The sequence below is a fragment of the Ctenopharyngodon idella genome, chromosome 9, assembly GCF_019924925.1.
Source record: "Ctenopharyngodon idella isolate HZGC_01 chromosome 9, HZGC01, whole genome shotgun sequence".
In the NCBI taxonomy this organism is placed as follows: domain Eukaryota; kingdom Metazoa; phylum Chordata; class Actinopteri; order Cypriniformes; family Xenocyprididae; genus Ctenopharyngodon; species Ctenopharyngodon idella.
Window position 1 is genome coordinate 32484046 of NC_067228.1, and position 25686 is coordinate 32509731.

Sequence of the window (25686 nt, forward strand, 5' to 3'; positions counted from 1 at the left end):
GACTCGAACTCGATCGCTCTCAGTAAAGTCACATCTGCTCATGATCAGGTGCGGACGATGCGAACTGTAATTTTACTCCATGATTTCACCGAAGATGGTCGCGGCACACAGCTCCAGCCACGCGTCTGCTTCTGCTGAGTGGATCATCTGTCTGGACAAGAGGTACCATCGTTTACCCTACAAAAACTTAATTCTTCTGTCTTCGTGTTGTTGTTCTGATTCACCTGCAGCAATCTTTTACACATCAGTGCCTCGTGAAAAAGACACCCCAAGCTCATTTGATTTGTTAAACTATATTAGAATATAAGTTTCATCTCATAAATGTCAAATGCGATTGTTAGTGTGATTGATGTATTCATTCAGATGCAGCATTCATTCTCAGCGCGACAGATTGTAGATGAGAGATGGATTCATTGCAAGCTTCACGTCTTTCGCTGCTTTCAGTGATGGTGAATTGAAGTGTTTTTGAGTGTAGTTTGTAAAGGGTTGTTTGTCACCTGGAGGAGGTCACCAGTGCTGCAGTGCTTGTGTTACTGCAGACGCATGAAGTGACACTTTCTGCTGTGAAGGGCTTTAGTAACAGAGACGAAACTTAAAGGAATATTTCACCTAGAAATTCACCCTCATGTCATTCCAAACCCTACTGTATGCATTTCTTTCTTCAGTGGAACACAGAAGGAGAAGTTTAGCAGAATGTCCAGGGTGCTACTGATACAGTAAATAATAAAATGAATGTGATTTGATGGCTCAAGACTATTTACCAGCATTATTGAAGCAAAGAACTAGAATCATTATGAATGACAATCAAATTAAAAATTACAGATAAATATAAAACTATAGATTTTATAGATGATGCTTATGTTTAGAAACCACACATTTTACATGAATTGCAAAATAAACATTTTGTATATATGCATATTCTGAAATAAACAAAATTTAGAACACTGCGAATGACGTGACGTTATAGTCTCCCAATGCTCAAACTACTTATGCATATACAGTATAAAATATTTATGTTGTTTGCGTGTATGGAGTAGGCTGGCCCTAAAAAGTTATTTTCACACGATTTTCTTGTTTTGATTCTCTGATTGATTGAGATTTCTTTGCAGAATCATGGGTAATGCAGTTTTTCATGAGGAATTCCTTCGTTAAACACAGTTATTTAAGAAATAAGTTGAAACATTGCGAGCTGATGCTTTGCATTCTGTATGTCATCATAACACCATAACTAGGGCTGTCGAGCTCCAACGAGGACTAAAAGTCACAATTAAAGGGATAGTTCACCCAAAAATAAAAATGGTATCATCATTTGCTCACCTTCTTGTCATTCCGAATCCATAAGACTTCTGTTCATCTTCAAAACACAAATAAAGATATTTTTAATATTCTTTCATAATTTTAATTTTAATTCATCCTCCGCATATAAGCTTAATAAAGCCTGAACTTTGTCGTCGGTCCATCTGTCGTATTTTTAAACTCTATTGTTGATTCGAATAGCAAACAAAAAAGAAAGTTCCGGAACTTTAAAAATTACTACCTCGTGAGCAGGGACTTTCTGAGGGGGGAAATTTTTACCCGGAACTTCATTTAGACCCTGGTTCCTGCGGTTGAAACACACTGAGTACCACCCAAAAGTCCTTAGTTCCTGGGGAAAGTTCCTACGGTGGAAACGCGGCTTAAGCAACCAATATTTACATAAAGACATTGTAAAAATAATCCTTGTGAATCGAGCTGTTTAATCCAACCCCTCCGAAGAAGCGATCGCTTTATACAATGAACAGGTTTATTTTAGGCTTTTCTTCACATATAAACAGTGATCAACACACATTCATAGAGCACATCAAATATGGCAAATGGAAGTTCAAAGTGCTTGTTTAATGCGAGAACCAATGAGAATTGAAAGCAAGTACATTTGATAAACCGCTCAATTTATATGGCCATTATGTCTTTTTCTACTTTTGTACTACTTTTCTACTATGAATGGAAGTTTTGGTTGCATGAACTCTCAATGGATGGACAAAAATAATTAGATAATATTAAAAATATCTTAATTTGTGTATTGAAAATGAACAGAAGTCTTATGGTTTTGGAATGACATGAGGGTGAGCAAATGATGACAGAATTTTCATTTTGGGGTGAATAATCCCTGTAAAGTAGTCCATACCACTAGTTGAAATATGAGACATAACTTGTATGGACTACATTTGTGATACTTTTATGGTGCTAATTTCAATTTTTTGACGGCCACTGGTCTCTGTATGCTTTCACTGTGTGAAGAACAGCCAGTGAATTCTGTTAAACATTTCCTTATGTGTTCCACAGAAGAATCTCATACAGGTTCGGAATGATACACGGGTAAATGATGACAGAACATTTTTTGGGTGAACTTTAAGAATTTTGGATCTCTTTAAGAATTAAACATTTTTACACATTACACTTTTCATTTGTAATAATAGCAATACTGTGAGTCTATGGACTCTGCCCATGATAGCCTAGAAACAGGACATCTAGTATATATCCAACATTATAAAGCAGTTAACAAACATTACAGTCTCCTTGTCAAACATGGAGCAGAGATTTGTGTGTAATGTGTTTATGACACACTCTAATGGCTCCGACCGTCTCTTCCTGCAACGAATGGCTCCATCTCGCTGTAGATCAATATTTACACATCTAAAGCAGATGGACACAGGTCTGTTGAATTTAGTAAATATGCCAGCACTCAACTCTCTCCATTCCTGTCTTTATCTCCTTTTACCTGACATTGTTTTAATGGAGAGATAGATGCATAACAGCAATGTCCAGATGTGTTGAGTGGAGCTGTATTTGATTTTCACTGCAGTGGTTTCCCCTCTGACTCAGACGACAGCACATTGATTGCTCTTTGAATTATATGAACGTCATAAATTTCACTATTGAGGCTGAAAGTAGTTGAGTGCTTAGCTCTTTACTGTTTCAAAATGCAAATCTTCAATGAAAGATTAAGAATATGATAACAAAGTCCATAAATGCCCAAGTTTAATTAACACCTGAATTAAGGAGGTTGTTCAATTCATTAGCCCCTTAGTTTGAGCAATAGTACTTGCTACCTAACTAACAGGGAATGCTCTCAAAACTTTGGCTACACACTGTTAAAAATGTTAGTGTGAAATTACAGTATATTCCAGGTTAGTAATTGCATTATTTTCACGGTAATTTCACAGTAGGACTTCTCTTGTATCTAACTGCTCTTTCATTTCTTGTAAAATCTACAGTACTTTACTGGCAATTTTTGTCAAGTTTTTACAATTGTACTGTAAAATAGCTTTTTACATTTTGCTGTGAGTTTACAGGATTGGAAAAGACAAAAATGACCGTAAACAAACAACATCATACTGTAGTTCTATCTACAGTTCATATGTACTATGAAGGCACTCAGAATGCAATGCAGCATGAATAGATTATTCTGTAGAGTTATTTGATACGTGTTGGCTTTATCTGTGCTGCTGAACTTATTTTTTGGTTCACTTTTAGCAGTTTGTGTTGTTGGTTTGTATTGTAATGTCGGTTTATGTTGTAAGTGGTTTTTTTTTTTTATTTGTTGAGTGTCACCATTGTTGTGTTTTATATGTCTAGTATTGATATCTGTGCAGCATTAGGTGATGCTTATAAGAAAAAAAATCTTGTCTTGCAAGATGATGTCACATCTTTCATAGAAGTACCTCAGAAGTTGCTTCACTATTGTGAAAGATCCATCTATAAACAGGTATGAATTTGAAATAATTTATTGGTTAATCTTCATGCTTAAATAATGCTAAAATAGAATCTTCATATTCATACTAAGAACTTTACTTACAATCAGCCAATTAGCCAATTAATTTCATATTCTAGCTTGTCTGACTTGGCTAGATCAGAAATTTGAATATTAATATATACGAGGTCCAAGATCCCAAGCAAATGAAACACTGATCACCATTATGGTGACTTCAAAACAATTACAATGGTAAAGAATTACATTTTTTACAGTGGCATGTCAACTTTATAATATGAATTCACATTAAAACAAGAGCAGTAAATTACTGTGATGCTAACATTATTCTGCTGTTGATTCACATTTTTAAAATGTTACTACTTGTTTCAGAATGTTTAGAGGATTTTCAAAAGTAACTTTCCCTCAATGTTTGCACAATGGTAAAATGCAATGTTTCCTTCCTTTAAAAAACGTTTTGAAAATTCAGAGAATGTTTAGAAATAATGTTTTCATAACTAATGGGAACGTTAGCAAAATATATTTAGAACATATTTTGTTAGCTAGGTTAGGAGAAAATCTGTATTCAAACTGTTTTGTTCCGATGAAACCTTTGGGTTACACATGTTGGTCACATTGATAGTGTTATTTAGGTTTTGATGTAGAACTGTTTGCATAGTAAATGGATTTTTAGTCCCTGTTAAACACCCTCAGACACACAGAGGCACATGCTCACATACGTGGCTTATTGTTTGAACAGGTGTGTCTGACCTCTAAGTGGACATGTGCTGTTTAGTAGAAAAAAAAGACACTGTTTTTAAAACTGACTTCTAATTTTAATCTTAGGCTAATTTTATATTTAAAATGTTCTTTATATTTAAATTCTTTAGTTCATTTAATGGCTGTCAGATTACATCACTGCAGTTGTGTGACAGAAAAACAGTTGTAACAAGTGGAGGAAGATGTCCTTTGCAGCTAAACGCAGACATTTATTGTTGCAAGCCGTTAAACAAACTCTCTGGACTGATAAAACCTGTAATGATTACCCTACTATTAAAGCATGAATTTGATGTAAACAGTAGATCTACATAATATTAAAATGAATAAAAGTCATTATATTTTTGGGCCATTGCATTACATGGCATTTTGCAACTTGAACTAATCTTGCCACATCATAAAAAGGTCAAATTATCTTATATTTTAAGATACTTAGTTCGTCTTTGCCATACAGCCATGGGGGTCTGCAGTGGTCTTTTCTATTATGTAATTTCCTGAGTTCAACAAAGATATTAAACAGCAAAAACTGTTTACATTGATAATAGTATAAAATGTTTCTTGAGCAGCAAATCAGCATATTAGAATGATTTCTGAAGGATCATGTGACACTGAAGACTGGAGTAATGATGCTGAAAATTCTGATTAGCCATCACATAAATAAATTACATTTTAAAATATATTACAATAGAAAATAGTTATTTTAAATTGTAATAATATGTCACAATATTATTGTTTTTACTGAATTTTTGATCAAACAAATGCAGCTGTAACACTCTGGGGTAGCAGGCAACATGCACAAACTAAGAATTCTCTTTGAATAGACTTTAATGCTGAACACGGGAGTACCACTACCACATTACGCCACATTACATAAGACAATACCCGTCAAAGGACTAAATAGAACAGAGAGTATATATGCAGGGGATAATCAGGAACTAAATAAGTTCCAGTTGATGATAATTAATCACAGAAACAAACAGGGACATAATCAGAAACCAAGGAAACAGAAACTAAACAGAGCAGGAAACAGGAACTAAAGGAAACAGAACAGAATATCAATCCTGACAGTACAGCTGGTGATGGACTGTAATGAGGAGGAGTCAGTGGAGAGAAACATCACAGTGGAGCTGACAACGGGAGGAGCCAGGGTGGAGCTTTGGCTGCATGCCCAGGTGGAACCCAGGGACTGACTGATGAAGGCAGAACCAGGGTGCATGGAGAAACCGGCAGAGCAGAGAGGCCTACGAACCAGGGTGACATTTACGGCCCGGAAGCCCAAGGTAGAGCTGCTGGCTCACGGGACCGAACGGAGACGGTGGCTCGGCAGACCAGGACGACGATGGAGGGAGTGAGGACGATGGGGAAGCCAGAGGAAAGGAGAAGGCTGGTGGAGGATCAAGGCATAGCTGGAGACTGACTTAGGCTGAGCCGGAGGGACGAGTCCTAGGGCTGACAGACCACTCAAAGGAGTTGAGGCCTGGAGGCTTGAGGTGAAGCTGGTGAATCGTATCCTCGTGCTGAGCTGGTGATCGGGAAACCCGAAGCGAATTTGATGGGCTGCATGGAGTTAGCAGCGGGGACAGAGCCGAGGAGCTGGGCGACACCAGTGAAGCCATAGCATCCAGGGGACTGCACTTAACCAGCGGAGGACATGGGACTAGGAAGTTGGGCAGACACATTGGAGGAGGAAGATTTCCGGATGGGACCGGAGCATCCAGATAGCCGGATGAGACCAGCGGAGAAGGTGAAGACACAAGAGTGGGGACTCGAGAGGGAACTGGATCCGTGGACCACAGATCTATTAGGCAGAGGTCTGCTCCTGGCTCTGAGATGGACTGGGCAGCTTGCTTCGACTCCAGAAAGACCCAGGTAGCAGGCTCTGGCTCGGGCTCCTTCTCTGCCTCACTGATGGTGAAAGGGGATGCACCCACCACCAATATTCCACCAGCGATCTCTGCTCACAGGTGGTGAGGCGACCCAATACTGGTAAGTCCATTCTATATTTTTTTGGTCAGTTATTCTGTAATGCTCTGGAACAAGAGCAAAAGCAAGAGCAAAGAGACTTATTTTTAAAAAAAATATTTTTGTCTGCATGTTGGTTGCACCACATGATTTGATATACAGGATTGAAGCAGTGAAGAATTAAAAAGAAAATTTTTTATATATATATATATATATATATATATTTTTTTTAATATTATGATTGTAATGTTCAGGTTGAGGAAGAAGATGAGGCGAGCATAGCGGATCTATTAGCAGCAAAAAAAAAAAATGTATTTGCAAATACAAAAGCAATCTAATCTAATCTAAAATGAATAACAACAAAACAATGTGCTAAGGCACATTCAACACCAGAAAAGGAACATCTGAAACTGAGGACTCTATATAAACAGGAACTAAGGATCTAAACCAGGAGCAGGTGGATGAAATCAAACACACAATGAGTAACTATGACAATCAATGAAATCATGCTTAGAAACCATGACAACCAAGGAAATAAAGGAAACAATGAGAAAAAAAAAAAAAACATGAAAACGAAACTAATCCGGGGAGCCGGCAGTGGATGAGACCAAGGGGAGCCAGCAGCAGACGAGAGCCCAGAGCGACCCAGAAGCTGGCCAGGAGGATGGTGACCCACGAAGGAACCAATGGAGGGAGCCAGGGTGGAGTCATGACTGACTGAGGGGACGTTGGGAGTTGTAGAGTCCCAGGCAGAGTCTGATGGACCAAGGGATCAGGTGACACCAGAAGACCAGGAGACCAAGGCAGAGCCACAGTGATGAGAGGCCAAGGTGGAGCCAGGTTGCTGGAGGACTAAGGCAGAGCTGGTGGGAGTGTGGACTGAGGTGGAGCCGGAGGTAAGGAGGAACCCAACGGAGCTGAAGAGGTGGAGGACCAAGGCGCAGTCAAAGGCCCAGAAGTCCATGCCGGAGGTAGAACGATGACTGACCAATGTGGAGCCGGAGGGACAAGGAAGCCTGGTAGGGAGTGAGAAGGATGACAGTCCCAGATGGAGCAGAGGGGGTGAGGAGCCAAGGTGGAGCCAACTGGTCAATTGGGGAAAGTTGGAGTAGTGGATTCAGCAGAGAAGAAGACTTGGAGCTGGGTAAAACAAGTGACAACGAAGAAGACTTGGAGCTGGTTGGAACCAGATGCGGCGAAGAAGACATTATGGCCAGGCAGGACCGGTGAAGCCGAAGGAGAAACCGAAGAACACTTGGGGCTGGGAGGAACCAGCAGAAGAGGAAGGGCTTGGACACAGGAAGTCATCAGGAAATCGATCACTCTGGATTGAGGTAGACTAAACTCCAATTCTGGAGGATGGGGTGACCACCCACTTCTTCATCCAGCTCCAACAAAACTCCTACTGGGGTGGGTGTAGGAACCGGCTCACACACCTGGTCAGACTGGGCGGCAGGTTTGTCTCTGGGATGGACAAGGCTGCAGGCTGTGGCTCCATTGCGAACATAGGCTCTGGCTCTCGCTCTGGCAGATCTATTGGCAGCAAAATCTTTATTTACAAAAACACCTGAAACTGAGGACTACATGAACTAATGATCTAAATGAGGAACAGGTGGATGAAATCAATCAAACAATAAGAAAGTATGACAACCAGAAAACATGCTTGGCAACCATGACAAACAAAGAAACACAGGAAACAATGAGAAACTAACTAAAAGTCCATGAAAACGAAACTAACACAACAACTATACATGACAAAGATATTAGGACAGTTGTATCACCTTGACAGAGAAAATCTCAAACATGCTTATCATATAAGAGGTGTATTCAAGTCACTGTGTGTATGAATTGTATTTTTAGTGTATGTTTGAGTAAATTAATAGATGGGACAAGAAAATCTGCATCACGTTATTGACCCACATCAAAACAAACCGTGGTTGTTTTGTTTAGATTTGGATCAGACAGTGTCTTTCTGGTGGTTCTTTGCCGTGATATGCTGCATTATGACTTCATGTCAATCGTAAAAGTTATGGCTATGCAAGACTGATCATGTTGTTGTCACTTTGATCTGAGTGAAACCTAGAGATTCGGTCACACAAACTTGTACCTCTTTAGTTTGCAAGACATGCTATGACTGCAGTGTTTTGCTTTACTTGCTGTGTGTGTGTGTGTGTGTGTGAGGTGTTAATTAGCCATTACTGTCAATATCTCATTACTCTACGCTGCTTAAACCTTTAGCATTCACATGTGATCGATCTCAGTGCCATTCTGATGACATGGAAGTTACTAACAGTACCTACACTGTATCGGCAATCATTCAACCTGCTCTGTCAGCACTAACATTAGTCATTAAAATCCCATATCACTCCACCACTAGCTTTGTGTCACATATATATCATGACTTGTTGTCATTTGTGTGATATTGTGTTTCCTCAGTGATCTGTGATGTTTGTGTCCAGGAATGATGTTCATTCTCTCTCTGAGCTGGTGCTGAATAAATCAGACCTGCTATATTGCAGTTCTTGAACTGCTTCAGGGGACAGCAGCAGTCAGAGGTCCCTTAAACATTTATAAACCTAGTCTCACATATTGATAGGTTCATTTAGCTCACTGTATTGGTACATATTATCGTATGTGCTTGGGTTTTGGTTTATCATCAGAACTTCTAAGATGTTAACAGACAAACCAGCTCCACCATAGTGTGGAATTCAAAAAATACTTTAAAGTGTTTATTTTATTGTACTTCATCTACTTGTGTCTGTAAATTTCAATTACAGTACATATCTTTAAAGGCCGTTTTTGTTTCTTTTTCTTGTGCACTGAGCCAGAAATCCCACACCAGCTTTACATACATCAAACTTTACTGTTTTATTCATATCTATATTCTGAAGGTTTGTTTGTTCATATATTGCCTGATTTTATAAAACATTACATTCCTAAAAACATGGTGAAAATGTATTTCTTTGGCTGTTGACAGTATTTTCTGATTTATGGAGCTCTGATTTAAGAGATATCGGAAATCCCTACTGTAAAAACCTTTGACTCTAATATGTCAACAAAATGACAAAATGAAACAAGAATTTTGAACCTGGTTTCATCCAATTTTCACATTTCTGTTCTGGAAATGTACAGTACTCAGCGTAAATGAGTACACCCCCTTTGAAAAGTAACATTTTAAACAATATCTCAATGAACACAAAAACAATTTCCAAAATGTTGACAAGACTAAGTTTAATATAACATCTGTTTAACTTATAACATGAAAGTAAGGTTAATAATATAACTTAGATTACACATTTTTCAGTTTTACTCAAATTAGGGTGATGCAAAAATGAGTACACCACACAACAAAACCTACTACATCTAGTACTTTGTATGGCCTCCATGATTTTTAATGACAGCACCAAGTCTTCTAGGCATTGAATTAACAAGTTGGCGACATTTTGCAACATCTATCTTTTTCCATTCTTCAAGAATGACCTCTTTTAGAGACTGGGTGCTTGATGGAGAGTGATGCTCAACTTGTCTCTTCAGAATTCCCCATAGGTGTTCGATTGGGTTCAGATCAGGAGCCACTGAATCACTTTCACCCTGTCCTTCTTCAGAAATCCAACAGTGGCCTTAGATGTGTGTACACTTTTTTTCACCTTTCTGGTGTAAAGAAATTATTTTCTTTCTCAGGTCTTGCGACATTTCTCTTCCATGTGGTGCCATTGCTGACAGCATGAAATGGGAAGGGGTTTTAACACCCTTTTATAGTAAACTGTCTGCGTGACACCTGTGTAATGAATAATTAGACTCACATGTGGTTGAATTCTTGTTATATTAGACATTTGTAGTCTAAAATTTAGCTTAGCTCCAGAGACTTTCAGTGGGGTGTACTCATTTTTGCATCACCCTAATTTGAGTAAAACTGAAAATGTTGTTCTCCAAGTTATATTATTAACCTTACTTTCATGTTATAAGCTGTTATATAAAACTTAGTCTTGTCAACATTTTGGAAATTGTTTTTGTGTTCTTTGAGATATTGTTTTAAAATGTTACTTTTCAAAGGGGGTGTACTCATTTATGCTGAGCACTGTATGCAAATTAGTGCATATTTAATTAGAGAATGCATCATTTGCATATTTAAACATAACAGTGCAGAAAACTTGCAATGCAAAAAATGTTTGCAATTCTTAATGGAATCGATCAACAGAGGAACTATGGTGATATCTATTAGTTTTTACCATATTCACCTATGGTGTCTTGCTCAATATTAGCTAAAATCACTTTGAATTGACAAAAGCAGCATGAACATTCTGCTGAAGAATGTCATTCAAGTTTGGAGCAACATGAGGATGAGTAAATAATGACAGAATTTAGTATTCCTGTAATTTGATTTGTGTGTGTTGTATGTGTGTTTTTATGCAGACCAGAGGAGCGTTCGGGTGAGGATGTGGACATTATCTTGGCCCGTCTGAAAAGTGTGAAGGCCTTTGATAAGTTCCACCCTGCTCTACTTCAGCAGATCTGTCTGTGTGGCTTCTATGAATGTCTGGAGAAAGGCATCACATGTGAGTCAAACACACATACACACACACACACACACCGTTTAGTATGTTTTTTTAAGCCATTTGGTTTACAAGGACACAGGAAGTGTCCTCATAAACCATGTTTACGTTGTAATACCCATGTCATTATACACATTTGTGTCCTCATAAACCATGTATACAAGAACACACACACACACACACACACACACACACACGCGCATTCACACTCACACATATATATGGTTAGAAAACTTTGTTTGTTGACAGAATTACTTAATTTAATTTGTAAATTCACACAGGGTTGCATTTGGTGTTATAAGATGATTTCTTTAAATACAGAACTCCTCTGTGTGTGTGTGTGTGTGTGTGTTATAGTATACAGGCAGGGTGACATCGGCACTAACTGGTACACTGTCCTATCTGGTTCTCTGGATGTCAAAGTCTCAGAAACAGCAAACCATCAGGTACATTATCACTTTAGTTCTGTTTCTGTCTCTGTACTATGAAAGAAATGAAAATGTTAATGAAATTTTAACCCTGTCATTTATTTGCATCATTTACCCGTGGCAGTGAGACACATCACCAAATAGTAATTAGGCTTGTCACTACATTAAATTGTTATAAATTGAACAAAACCTCACAGGTTTCAAAATAAACACATAACAAATAATAATTAATAATAAATTATACATCTACTCTAAGTATATGCAACCTCACCCAGATACATACAGTACACTTGCGTAAAGCGATATGTACTAAATAGCAAATCTTGGCTTCATGATTGTTTATATCATAGCAAATTAAACAATATTATCACACAGCTCTCTATATAAAGTTAGATATACAGTATATCCAACTTTACCTGCATACTGTCACAAATGGGTTACACAAATTGCATGACAATAAAGAATTCAACAACAATGTCTTTAATCACAAACTTTGAAATATGCAGGAGAACTTAGGAATCATACTCGTAGGAAGCAACCACGTCAAACGCAATGACAGTCAACCCTGAACAAAGAACTGTGAGAAAAGAAGAATTAAATACACGGATTAATCACCGGAACAGAGAACAGGAGTGAAACTCAAATCAGTAACTAACAATATCAGGGAACACTGGCAAACAGGAACAGAACAAAACCAAAAAAGGGCATGTTTACAAAACAATGATGTACTAAAAACAGTTTGCGTTTTTCACTTACAGATGACAACATTGTCAAAGCAATCCTTGATCACACAGTTCTGCAAAAACGTTTAAAAATGCTGTATTCTGCTGCCAGGCCAGTAGTTGGCAATGTCACTTTGTAAAGAAACAGTACGCGCCTAGAGACTGAACATGTAATACACATGTGCATGCCGTCACCGTTTTCACAAATTCGTGTTTTTGTAGTTTACATGGAGATTATAATGGGATTGTTTTTAAAAAATGTGCACTTTGAAATCCGCTTTCAAAAGTTTGCGTTTTCAGGCCCCCAAAACGGCATTGTCGTGTAATGAAAGGCCAAAATGCATAAAAAGTTATTCGTTTTTAGTTGAAAATTATGTTGTGTAAACGGCCCCTAAAACACAAATAGAACTGAACATAACCCTGAAACATACATACAATACACTCACTTAAAGCAATAGTGTATATACCTATATGGCAAATCCCAACTGCTTGATTGCTTGTATCATTGCAAAATGTGGACAATATTATTGACCAGCTCTGCATGAATTTAGATATATAAGTATGTCCAACTTTATCCGCATACATACAGTACACTCAAGTAGAGCGAAATGTACATACAGAAGTGAAAAAAAATTGTTGGTACCCTTGATAGTTATGATCAAAGATGACTGTAAAAATAAATCTGCATTGTTTATCCTTTTGATTTTTAATTCATAAAAATTAGCAAAAATCTAAGCTTTCATTGGAAGAAAATAATTGAAAGTGGGGGGAAATCACGTTTTTCTCCAAAACACGTTGGCCACAGTTATTGGCACCCCTAGAATTTTTTATGAGTAAAATATCTCTGAAGTATATTCCCATTCATATTTACATTTTTTAGCACACCAGGGTGATCATGAACATGAAATTGTCCAGCCATGAGGAACATGAGGAAACACAAAGGCCAAATTCCCTTAATCATTTATCACAATGAGAAAAAAACAAAGAATATAGTTCTGATATGCAGCAAAAGATTGCTGAGCTTCACAAAATAGAAAATGGCTGTAAGAAAATAGCTAAAGCATTAAAAAAATCCCCATTTCCACTATCAGGGCAATAATTAAGAAGTTCCAACCAACTAAAGATGTTACAAATCTGCCTGGAAGAGGACGTGTGTCTAAATCGCCCTAATGCACAGTAAGGAGGAGAGTTTGAGTGGACAAAGACTCTCCAAGGATCACAGCTGGAGAATTGCAGAGATTAGTTGAGTCTTGAGTCTCAGAAAGCCTAAAAAAATTATCAAACAGCACCTACATCCCCACAAGTTGTTTGGGAGGATTTCAAGAAAAATCCTCCTCGCTCATCCAAAATCTCCATTATAATTATTTGTCAGACAAGACTGGAACTTCAAATGGGACCAGCTTCTATGGTCAGATGAAACTAAAAAAAAAAAAGCTTTTTGGCAGCAAACCCACCAGATGGGTTTGGTGCACACATGGATAAAAAGTACCCCATGCCCACGGTTAAATATGCTGCTGGATCTTTAAAGGGGACTTATTATGCCCCCTTTTACAAGATGTAAAGTAAGTCTCTGATGTCCCCAGAGTGTGTATGTGAGGTTTTAGCTCAAAATACTCCACAGATCATTTTTTACAACATGTTAAAATTGCCACTTTTGGGGGGTGAGCAAAAACGCGCTGTTTCAGTGTGTGCCCTTTAAATGCAAATGAGCTGCTGTGCTCAGCATAAGAGGGCGGAGCTTCAAGAGCTTGTTCTTCGGTGTCAGGAGTCAGTCAAGACACAAAACTTTACAGATGAGTTTTATGACGTTTATTGTGCACAAAATATGAAGTGTCTGTTTTCACTCTAGAAAATCACTGTAAGAGCTTAATAAAACACAGTGCACGTGTGCATTAAAATATTATCCATAAACTCTCTCTCTCTCCCTTGCATTATCATCAACATACACAACAAAGTACACAGAAACACTCGTTACAACTAACTGTAAACAAATATATAAAGACCTTATGCCTTTTCGGGTGATGTTTAATAAACTGGTAAACTTTATATCCTGTAAATCAACTCTACTGTAATAAAGTGCTCTCACCTTTATTACTGCTGTATCCAGTATCACTCTGGAGACTGTAAGCTGGACCATGAACAGTACTGATTAGCTCAACCTCTGTTTTGTATTGTCCCTGTATTGACATTCGTTCACAAAGCAGTCCGGTGTGAAATGATTCGCGCAGACATAAACTAATTTCGGTAGAGTTGAGGGAGCATTTTCTTCGAAAACAAAATTAATCCACCTCGTCTTCAGTGGCTCAGATTTCAGGAGTAAATGGGGAGAGCTATGTGGATTAATCCATCCAGCTACAGAACACCTGAAAATCTTGGGAGACATTCTCGTCAGTGCAGCAATGGCGGACTGTACAACTCGCTGTGAACTCACTCAGGGCGGTTCTATGTTAAAACGGCAGTGTCTGTCAACATTCGTGGGCGGGGACTGTGGCTAATGTGACGTCGCACTGCCAGGAACCTGCAAACGACTTGTTCTGAGACACTGCTTATGAATTATGGGGATTAAAAAAAAAGGAGTGGGTGGATTTTTATCATTATAGGGTGGTTGTGTACACACACTGCCAACACACATTTATAGCCAAACACCATGCAAAAGTGAATTTTGCATAATAAGTCCCCTTTTGAAGGGAAAAAAAAATAAGAATCAAACAGCACCTACATCCCCACAAGTAGTTTGGGAGGATTTCAAGAAAAAACCTCCTCGCTCATCCAAAAACAAACTCCAGCATATTCACTTGTCAGACACAACTGGAACTTCAAAAAGGACCGGCTTCTATGGTCAGATGAAACTAACAAAAGAGCTTTTTGGCAGCAAACCCACCAGATGGGTTTGGTGCACACATGGATAAAAAGTACCCCATGTCTACGGTTAAATATACTGCTGGATCTTTAATGTTGTGGGCCTATTTTTCTGCTGGAGGTCCTGGACATCTTGTTCAGATACATGGCATCATGGATTCTATCAAATACCAACAGATAAAAAAATCTAAACCTGACCACTTCTGCTAGAAATCTTATAATGGGCATGGTTGCATCATTCATCAGGACAATGATCCAAAACAAACACAAAAATGTGTCACTCAGCACAAAATGAAGCTTCTGCCATGGCCGTCCTAGTCCCTGACCTGAACCCTATAGAAAATGAGTGGAGTGAACTGAAGAGAAGAAGCACCAACATGGAGCTGGGAATCTGAAGGATCTGGAGAGATTCTGCATGAAGGAATGGTCTCTGATCTCTTCTGAGGTGTTCTCCAAACTCATCAGGCATTATAGAAGAAGACTCAGAGCTGTTATCTTGGGAAAAGAACGTTGCAAAAAAATTGAATAAAAGGGTGCCAATAATTGTGGCCAACGTGTTTTGGAAAAAAAAACATTTATTTCATAATGTGATTTTCCCCCCACTTTCAATTATTTTCCTTCAATGAAAGGTTAGATTTTTGCTAATTTTATGAATTAAAGATCAAAAGGATAAACAATGCAGATTTATTTTTACAGTCATCTTTGATCATATTATCAAGGGTACCACAATTTTGTCCACGTCTGTATAGTCAATCCCAACTGCTTGATTGTGTATATCATTGCATAATGTAGAGTATATTATCTCCAAGCTCTAACCTGCTGCTTTGAAACAGTTTGTATTGTGAAAAGTGCTATACAAATAAATTTGACTTGATAATAGAATATGTGCATGCTCATGTATTCACTGGTTTAATCATCATGGATAAACATAAACTTTCATAATTCACATAACTGTAATGTATCACATTAACAGGCCTCCTTAGACATCTCTCACCTGTAAAATATATATTTAGATACAAGACAATTACGATAGAATATTTACAGTTTGTCACTGCAATAACTGGCCAAATTCTGTTCTGGTTGTTTTATGTGCTTCAGTTGTTCCGTCTTTCTGTTCTTTAACAGTCTGTTCTTGTACAATCTGAATCGGATCCAGAATCGTTAAACTCCTTACGATTCCCACCCCCAGTGAAACTAATAGGAACGTACATTCAGCGGCTCACAGTGGAAGTTTTCTATTGAGTGCAGCTGCTTATTATAGACCGCAGCAGAAAACTAGAGCAACTCCTAACAGAGCTGCGTCTTACATTACAAACCTTAGGGACAAATGAGCTGACCTTTCTCGTTCTCTGTGTGTTGGGTGAAACTGCTCTGTCCTTGAGAAAAGCCTGAATCTAATTGGAAGTACAACAGTCTCTCAATCAGGAAAACATCAGCTTTCTATGATTCCTCACCTCTTATCTCTTCCTCTTTGAAAGTGTTTTGCTCTGACACGTGTTCTTCCTCATGTTAAGGATGCTGTCACCATCTGTACTTTGGGCATCGGCACAGCTTTCGGGGAGTCAATTCTCGACAACACGCCACGGCACGCCACCATTGTCACCAGAGAGTTCAGCGAACTACTGCGAATTGAGCAGAGGGAGTTTAGGACCCTGTGGGAGGTATGCCAGTCTATTGACAATACACCAATGATGACATAATCATATTTGAAAGTTTGATGTACATGCTTTGTATTTACATTCACTTATTTTACGGTTTTGATAGAGAAGGAAAACATTTGGAAGAGTTATTTTGTGTTTGTTTCTGTATAAAATGTAGAGTAAACTTGAATTTAGAAATCAAAATTTCCTTGATGTTTTGACATATAAGAGGTCATTGTACTGTAAAAACATCCTGTAAGTTTCAGAACTCAAAACTTCCTTGTTAGTCCAAAAACAGCTTTTATTGAATCCAAGCTCTGAAAATGACTTGTTTCAGATTTAGTCACATTATTTATTTTAAAGGGGACCTATTATGCCCCTTTTTACAAGATGTAGTATAAGTCTCTGGTGTCCCCAGAATGTGTCTGTGAAGTTTCAGCTCAAAATACCCTACAGATCATTTATTATAGCTTGTCAAATTTGCCTCTATTTGGGTGTGAGCAAAAACACGCCGTTTTTGTGTGGCACTTTAAATGCAAATGAGCTGCTGCTCCCGGCCCCCTTTCCAGAAGAGGGCAGAGCTTTAACAGCTCACGCTTCAGTTGCTCAACAACAACAAAGCTGGAGAATCTCACGCAGCCAAAATGAGGACTGTCAGTAACGGTGTTCAGCCTTACATTGTTCAAACCGGAGTCGAACACTGACGGAGAGGCTCAGGAAGAAGTTACAACTTTTAGAATGAAACTGGACGTTTCTAAATGGTGAGTGGATAAATTTATGTGGTTGCTGTGGAGTTGATTCAACTCATCGACTAGCATGTGCCGTCATGATAAACTTTTGTGCAAATCCAGTGAACTTTGAGCATCATAACTTTGCAGATGTTGTTTGTGCTCAGACAGCAACATTACACACTAACTAAAGTTAATAAAGTGAAATCATAATCAACCACCCCCTTGAACTATGTGAATGTCTCAGTAGAGCATTATTTGTTTGTTTGGTACATTTTACTATAGATCCTTTGGTAAATCAGTCACAATTTTGGTCAAATGTATCATATTGTTGAAACATTAAATATAACTTTAAAATTACTCAAGTGTCAATAAGTCAGACAGTCAGCATATCATAAACATTGACATTAACACACAGGAAAAATGTGCACTTTGCAAATGCAAACAGGGGTAAATAGTGTGTTTTTGTGTTAACTTTGGCAGCATGTCACATTATTTATTACTTATCAGAGCTGTTGAAACTGGATTCACACTGGAAATCATTTGGCATGCCTGTGTTTTTATAAAAATCATATAATCCACAGATAAGATGAACTCATCTGTGAAATCATTTTAGATGATGCCCATGTGCATTTAATATACAGATGTTTACTCTAACAATTGATAGAAATATTTGAAGAAATTTTTGAAGCACACTATAAATCTGAATAAGTTGGGCTAACTCAAAAAATTTGAGGTAATCAGTTACATCAATTTTTTTGAGTTATGATGTTCCCAATTTTAAGTCAGCAGAACTATCAAGTTTTGAGTTTGTAGTACTCATGCATGTTAATTGCTCCTAACTTGAAGTACTGAGTTAGCTAACTCATACATTTTGATAGCAATTAACATAAAATATTTAGTTAATTAACTTTTTATTTTGAGTTCTTGCAAATCAAATTAGTTATTTACTTCACTGAAAACCCTAAGAAAATACAAAAAATGGCAACCTGTTAGTTTGCTAACATGATAACAATAGCATGGTAGAGCACTTACTGAATGAGTACAGCAACTTAAAACTTGTAACTTCCTGCTCTCAAACCAAGCCGCATATGCTACTTGTCACCATGATGGTAACTCTCTAAAAACCCACATTAACAGAAACTCTTCTAAATTAGCATAACAAAACATTAATCACTACTAAATCGCCCTTACCATTAATCTTGTGCAAAAAAAAACATCATATAACACTTCATTTTAGCATTTACTCTCCCTTTCAAGTGCCATGGGCAAAGCATGCTGGGAAATAGAAATCCCAGCCCAGTTTCAGTTAAACTTAAGTTAGTCTAAATTAAAAGAAATGAGTTCATACAACTCAAAACAATGAAACAGTTCAGTTTACTTAAAAGATATCAGTTCTGTGAACTCAAAAGAATAAGAAAGTTCTAAATACTCATAGCAGTTAATTTAACTGAACTAATTTGTTCAATATAAGTTTGTCCTACTCAAAACAATTAAGTGTTTTGAGCATTAGGGTTTACAGTGCACGCACTGTCATAGAAAGCTCCATGTACTAAGTCCTAAATCTTGTGGTAATGAAAACAGTCCAAACAGACAAGCTTTATGTGTACAGTGTTTTTATTTAATAGAGAAAACATCACAGAATCACGCTTCTCAGTGCAGTGATTTGATTGGCTATTTGGGCTGTCACTCATTTATCTGTCAGACTAGGACAACTTCAGCAAAAAAAAAAAAAAAAAAAAGTATTTTAGCTGCTTTATCACCTTTAGCCAGCAGGGGGCGGTGGAATTATAAGAAATGTTCTTTTCTCTAATCTTAATATTTTTAAGTCATCCTCTAGTGGAGTCGTACCCACTTTTAAGTGGCCACAAGAGGGTTTAAAACAAGCTTTAAAGTAAGCTAAAACAGCATTAAAAATATCCATTCTTATCTCGTATTCATGAACCACTAGAAAAGTGTAAATTCATTGGTCATAAAGAACTCTGAAGAACATTTTGTTCTTGAAACTTCTGGAATTACAAAACATAAATATTTTAATTTTACTTATTTATAAATAGTTTAATATATTAACTCTCCCAGTTGAAAAAAATAGCTTTGTCAAAACAGCAGAAGTGCCAGAAATATCTTAGTCTATATGGCTTTGAATGTTGGGGAGCCTTGGAGTCAAAAAGGTTGAGAACATCTACTCTAGTGTGACACTAGAAATACAGCATTTCTGTATCTTTTATGTACAGAGTTGTACTTAATTCCCAGAACTCAATGAATTTTCTATCACTCATTTCTCCATAGAAGAATAAAAAGCTATTTTTCCCTTTTCTATCTTTGGCAGAAAAGACAGCAGTGCTTCTGCTCTTTAGGGCCGTGAGTTTATTTCTGTCGTAGGCTTTCATTCTCTCATTTTGTTCTTTCTAGCCCGTAGGCAATCAGAAATTCTGGGCCTGATGGGAAGCTTTTACTGGAGCAGGTCAGAGAAGGACAAAGAAGCCTGGAGCTTTAGCAGAATGAGAGGAAGACAGGGGGAAAACAGGAGAAAGAAACACAAATAGAGGAAAGGAAGGAGAAGGCTGGGGAAAGATACCAAGATGGAGACACAGAGTTTCCCCTGAGAGGGACTGTCCCTCCACAGAGAGTGTGTGTGTGTGTGTGTGTGTGTGTGTGTGTGAGAGAGAGAGAGAGAGAGAGAGAGAGAAGCACACTTGGGAATTGAGAGGACCAGCAGAAGTTCTCTGCTCTATCTGATAACTCAAGGTGATGTCTTATCTCATCATTTCTGTGTCTGGCTGGCTCTATTTGTAATCAGATTTATTTGTATAGCAATTTTCATGATATGCATCATTTTAAAGCAGCTTTACAGAAAGTCATACTGTTATGTCTATAATCCCTTAGTGCTTTACCATAGAGCCAGTTTTAGGGCTGGGTGACATGATGATGATATAAAACAATGGTACGAGTGATTGTCTGGGTTTAGGTTTAGCATTATTGTATTTATAGTGTTGTCTAGCACATGTATCAGTGCCGCTGTGGCATACGTCTGAGCGTTCAGTTAAGAGATTTAAATATTGGTCTGGTATTGAGACATTTAAATGTTGGTCAGTTTTGTCCTAAGCAAGTGTTTCTCAAAAAGTAATAAATGAAAATAAGATTGGATTAAAAACATCTGATGCATGGGCAAGAGGACAAAATAAGGGATTTTGATTTTAGATTTTAGGTTTTGTTGTAAGCAAGAGTAAACATTTAGCATCACTGAAGGTACGATTGTAAGTATAGATATGGCTTTAAGCAGTAGCATCTCCGATTTCAGGCAGAATTACTGTAACACAATGGTGTTCCTTACTGTGGTTTAAAATTACACAGTGGTGAAGATTTTGGTTAAAAATGACTTACAATTTAGTAAAGATTCTGGTCTACACCAACCTATAAGTAACTTAAAAAAGGGAGCTGCTAGAACATCTAAAGACTTAATCATTATGGCGACAGTGGCATGGAACAAAAAACTCTATTTTGCTAGTAACAGTAGATATAATATGCATATAATTTAATAATAACTTAATGTTTTAGATCCTTAATTTTTTGTCATGCTTTAAAGAAGTGCACTTATTTTGATATGTTGACTAACATACTGAATCATGTAAAGTACTTGATTATATATAAAAATGATAATTTTAACTGTAGTGTGGTAATCAGTCTTACATTTAAATGTACTAAATTGCAACTTCATCATTACAAATGTGTAATTACAAATATATTTAAATATGTGACAGAAATGACATTAAAGTATATTTTAGTTGACCATAAATGCTTCATTTTCATTTCATTGTAATTAACATGTAATTAAATGAACAAAAACAGTACATTCATTTTGCATTTAAGTATATTCTTTTAAAGTATATTACTAACAAGTAATTACATTACAAGTAATGCATTATAATATTGCGTTACTCCCTAAAAAAGTAACTAATTGCGTTAGTTACTTTTTATGGAAAGTAATGCGTTGTTACTTTTGCGTTAATTTTGCTTTACTTTTTCTCATCTGGGCTGCGCTTGCTTATTTGTGTTTTAAATACAAAAGGCAAATGTAAAGGCCCTTTCGCACCATAAGTGAAATGAATAAGCCTCAGGCTGAAGAAAATGCAAATTCACACCTCTACAGTAGAGGGCGCAGCTCAGACAAGAAAGCTCAAAACTCTTCAACAATAAAAACAAAAAATAAAACACAAATGTGATGTTTATCTAAAGTAATTTTTGCTTATTAGTATGGTTGAATTGGATCGTTGAAGGTCAGCAGCAAAGACATAATAATAATGGTTTATAAAGTGAGATTAAATACATAAAGTATATTTGTGTAATTCAACATTTAACTAGTGCAGGTTTGTGCAATATTCTGAGGTTGCATTTCACTGTTTTTATTCATTTTGAGGAATACTGAATGTTTTTGTGAGTTGAGTAAATGCATGTTCACATTTAAGTAGAACTACAATAACCATCATGTTCACACAGCACACACAACGCCTCTGCACTTTATTTCTCTCAACATGAGGACAGGAGAGTTGTCAGTCAATAAATGACAAACAAAGCAACTTGCGTTACATATTTGAAAAAGTAACTCAGATATTTTCTTGTAAATTTAAAAGTAATGCGTTACTTTACTAGTTACTTGGAAAAAGTAATCTGATTACGTAACTCAAGTTACTTGTAATGCGTTACCACCAACACTGGTCACAAGTACTCTTTTTAAAAGTATCTTTACGTGTACTTTTTTTTCACAAGGGTAATGTGTGCTGACCAGCATATACTGTTGCTTATCATCAAGCTAAGTTGCTGCTGAATACTGAATATTGAATAGGAGTTGATGTGTAAATGTGGGTGGTCATATGTTAATGAGATCCTGGTTGTGATATTGTGCGTTGTTTTTGCAGTTTGGTTTCATTAAATGTTCTGAGTGGACTGGGAAGGGTGTTTTTTTTTTATTGTAAATGATAGACTATGTCTAGATTACACATCACTTTCTTTTACTACAAAACAGCAAGAAAAATGCTTTTTGTCCATGATTTTATCACTTTAAGATTCAGTTTAGTGTATGTTTAAGTTGTTTTGTAGTTGTATAGAGTCAAAACAAAATAGTGAATGACTGCCCAAATGATTTATGTCTTCTTTCCTTTGTACAATTATAGATGTTATTCACATGTCTGCTGGGAAACAGAGGTGTGTTTGTGTATGGGTTTGTAGTGTAATGCTGGGTCACTGGGTGGGATGCAGAGAAAGCTGACTAACAGGAAATTAGAGAGACACTGACTGTGTGTGTGTGTGTGTTTGTGGGTTTATGGGGATTTTGGGATGGGCAGGATGGCCAGGATGGCCATGTTCCCTTCCCGCCCACACCAGGTTACACATGGATGCATATAAATACACATAGGAGATGTAAAAACAAAAGTTTCTAGAATGTTTCCTTGAGCTTTTGAAATGTTTTAAATCATCAGCTATATGCAAATAATATTTTACTTAAAAATATGTACACATTCACTCTTGTTTTTATGTCTAATATGTCAAAAACACAAAATGTTTCTTGTCTTGTCACATTCAGTTATGAATAACATGGAGTAGTTTGCATTACTGTATATTACTGAGGATCGTTGAACATATCTATCATAAAACAGCTGTAAAATGTTAAATGTTTAGCTACTTACATCTTACCACACATTCTTTTACTATAAAAATGAAAAACGTCACATTGGAATTCACACTCGTCTTCAGTGAACAGTAAGCCCCGCCTTCTTTGATCTGATTGGCCATCATTTACACACACAGTCGAACGCACAGCCTTGCAGAGTATACTTCATTTGACTCGTACGCATACACAGGTGTTCATGCGCAGTTTTGAGCAATCTCTCATGTAAACATCTTTGTATTCTTTCATGCTAGAGCTGTACAAATTAGGGTACTTTCTAACCTCTTCACACAATCTCTCGTCTATGTGGCCTCCATTGTCGCTGTAGCTTGCATGTGTTCCGGTCTGTTCTGTTTATGCAGTTTTTCTTTGACTACCTTGTGAACCCCAGGGTAAGGTTAATTACTAAAATAAATATAAACTAATTACTGCAACAAAAAAAAAATTAAATGTGCATGTGCGACCTTTGCGTACTCTTCTGATGACAAAATTCACATCACGCGCACTGTACACTGACCCTCATGTACATGTAAAAAGTGAACTATACTTTTGGCTTTAGACTGCTTAGGCAGACCAACCTAAAAATGTAACTTTTTGGCCATTTCTAATTATTGGGCAACTTGTCATTGAGATCATATTAGTTTTTGCTTATCAGTCATGTCAATTGTGGCTTTATGTTACATTTTATGATGGTGTTTTGGATGTGTGTGCACCTTCTATATATATTTATTTATTTCAGCTTGTAGAAAAGCTTGTGATGAACTTTGATTCATCATGTGAAGGTGGTTGTCAGTATATTATGAAGTAAAGGTAATAAACTAAGCTTTTAGTAATTTGGTATATTATCATTATTTCAGTTAATGAAATATACATTTTTACTGTAAATTTAAGGTCAATCTGTAAAATTTAAAATGTTGCTACTGTATTTTTTTATGGTAAATTTCTGGCAACCACAGTTTCTGTTTTTTTTTTACTGTAAATTTCTCAGATTGGTTCCAGATTGGCCAGTCACATTATTTTGCAGTCAAATATTTTTGTAGTAAACACTAAGGGCCAGATTTACTAACAGCTTGCTCCAGTGCAAACCCTCTTTTGGTGTTAAAAACTACTGTCAGGATTTACTAAAATCATGCACTGAAAAATTAGCGCTTAAAAATTAGTTATTTTTGTGGCTGACTTTATTACATATGCATATGTAGGAGTCTCCCTTGCAGTTTTCCCTTTCATGAATCATGTGAGGTGATTTACTAAGGTTTGCACTAGTCAATTTTTTACTATTATTTACTGGTATTATTTACCGCCCCAAAAAAGCATGTCTTAAACCAGACGCTAATTTGCACTGCTCTTGGTAGATTGTGTTGGTCATTATGGAATGATCCAGCTGCGTTTGTGTTTTTTAATTTGCGCATCATCAGTAGGTCGCGTGTCGAATTTTCCACTCCTGTCGCTCTTTTTGAATTGCGCTTTCACGCTAATTTGCCCTGTTTAGTAAATCTGGCTCTACAACTGCACAATTTCTTACTGATCACAACACAGCATGTAATAATGTGTGTGTATGTGTGTTTGTGTATATACATACACACACATTATATAAATACAAATTTATGACAAATAATTATATAAATACTAATTTTATGACACATAATTCATTTTGATAACCAATATGATGGCTGAGATAACATAATCTTGGTCGATACCAAATGCATCCCTAATTTATATTTCTTTCTCCATATAATTATCATTATATAATGTTGTTATAAATAGTACCTGGTGTTCTCGTTTTGGCTGCTTATTGGCATTTAGAGGAAACTATATTCATAGATAAAAGAACGCTTTGGCAGAAACCAGCAGCACCTGTAAGTAACTCATTTCTATTTCAAAGCCTGAAGCTCTGCGCTGGGTAATTGTGATGTTTGCTTGAATGACAGTTGTCTCTTTTGAAGCAGCATGTCTCTGTGCCTTTATAGAGGGACAGCTGGCCTTTAATCTGAGACAAACAGATCCTATCACAGCACAGACTCTGCCCGTCTCTGAATTAAACCCGACTGCAGACACTGTGTGTCCATAGGAACTGCACAAATTGAATGTGGCTTTTCTGATCCAATATTTCTATCCAAGGTTTGAGGAGGCAGAGATAGAAACTAGAGCCTGCGACTTGGACTCGATTCGCACTTAAGTCGCAAAAAACCCCCCAAAAAAACAACAACTTGCGACTTGATTTGGATCCTGGCCTTTAGGGACTTGTAAACATGTCTATGAGGAGGGTTATTTCACCACAGAATATTTCCCCAAAATTTTTAAGATTAAGCATTTTGTGTGTCAGTATTTTGTTGTCAGTTCACGTTGTTGAAAATGTCTGGAAGGGCTGTTAATGTGACGCAGGACTGATGAAGACCAGATACACTTTATTTCGATGGTCCACTTTAGACATTCTACTAACTATAAGCAACTACATGTCAACTAACTCTCATTAGAGTATTAGTACTGTTAGGTGTTAGGGTTAGGGTAAGTAAAATAAGTTGACATGTAGTTGCAAAGTTGCTTATAGTTAGTAGAATGTCTAAAGTAGGACTGTCAAAATAAAGTGTTACCCGAGCATTTTACAGCACTGGTTGGTGCGCCCAT

General features: G+C 37.0%; 1 protein-coding gene across 3 annotated transcripts in view; it reads left to right on the forward strand.

The window, feature by feature from the left end:
- The window catches only part of rapgef4a (Rap guanine nucleotide exchange factor 4a), an 89331-nt gene continuing 63645 nt past the window's right edge, over nucleotides 1–25686 (forward strand). For 2 of the 3 annotated variants that reach the window (XR_007931552.1, XR_007931553.1), the window contains exons 1-4: nucleotides 1–162; nucleotides 10880–11022; nucleotides 11377–11465; nucleotides 16543–16689. Coding sequence is in view for 1 of the 3 variants with exons in the window: in XM_051905060.1 (XP_051761020.1) it covers nucleotides 80–162; nucleotides 10880–11022; nucleotides 11377–11465; nucleotides 16543–16689 (462 nt within the window). In the remaining 2 variants the exon portion in view is untranslated. The remainder of the gene's footprint in view (nucleotides 163–10879; nucleotides 11023–11376; nucleotides 11466–16542; nucleotides 16690–25686) is intronic. The other variant, XM_051905060.1, reaches the window with a different exon arrangement.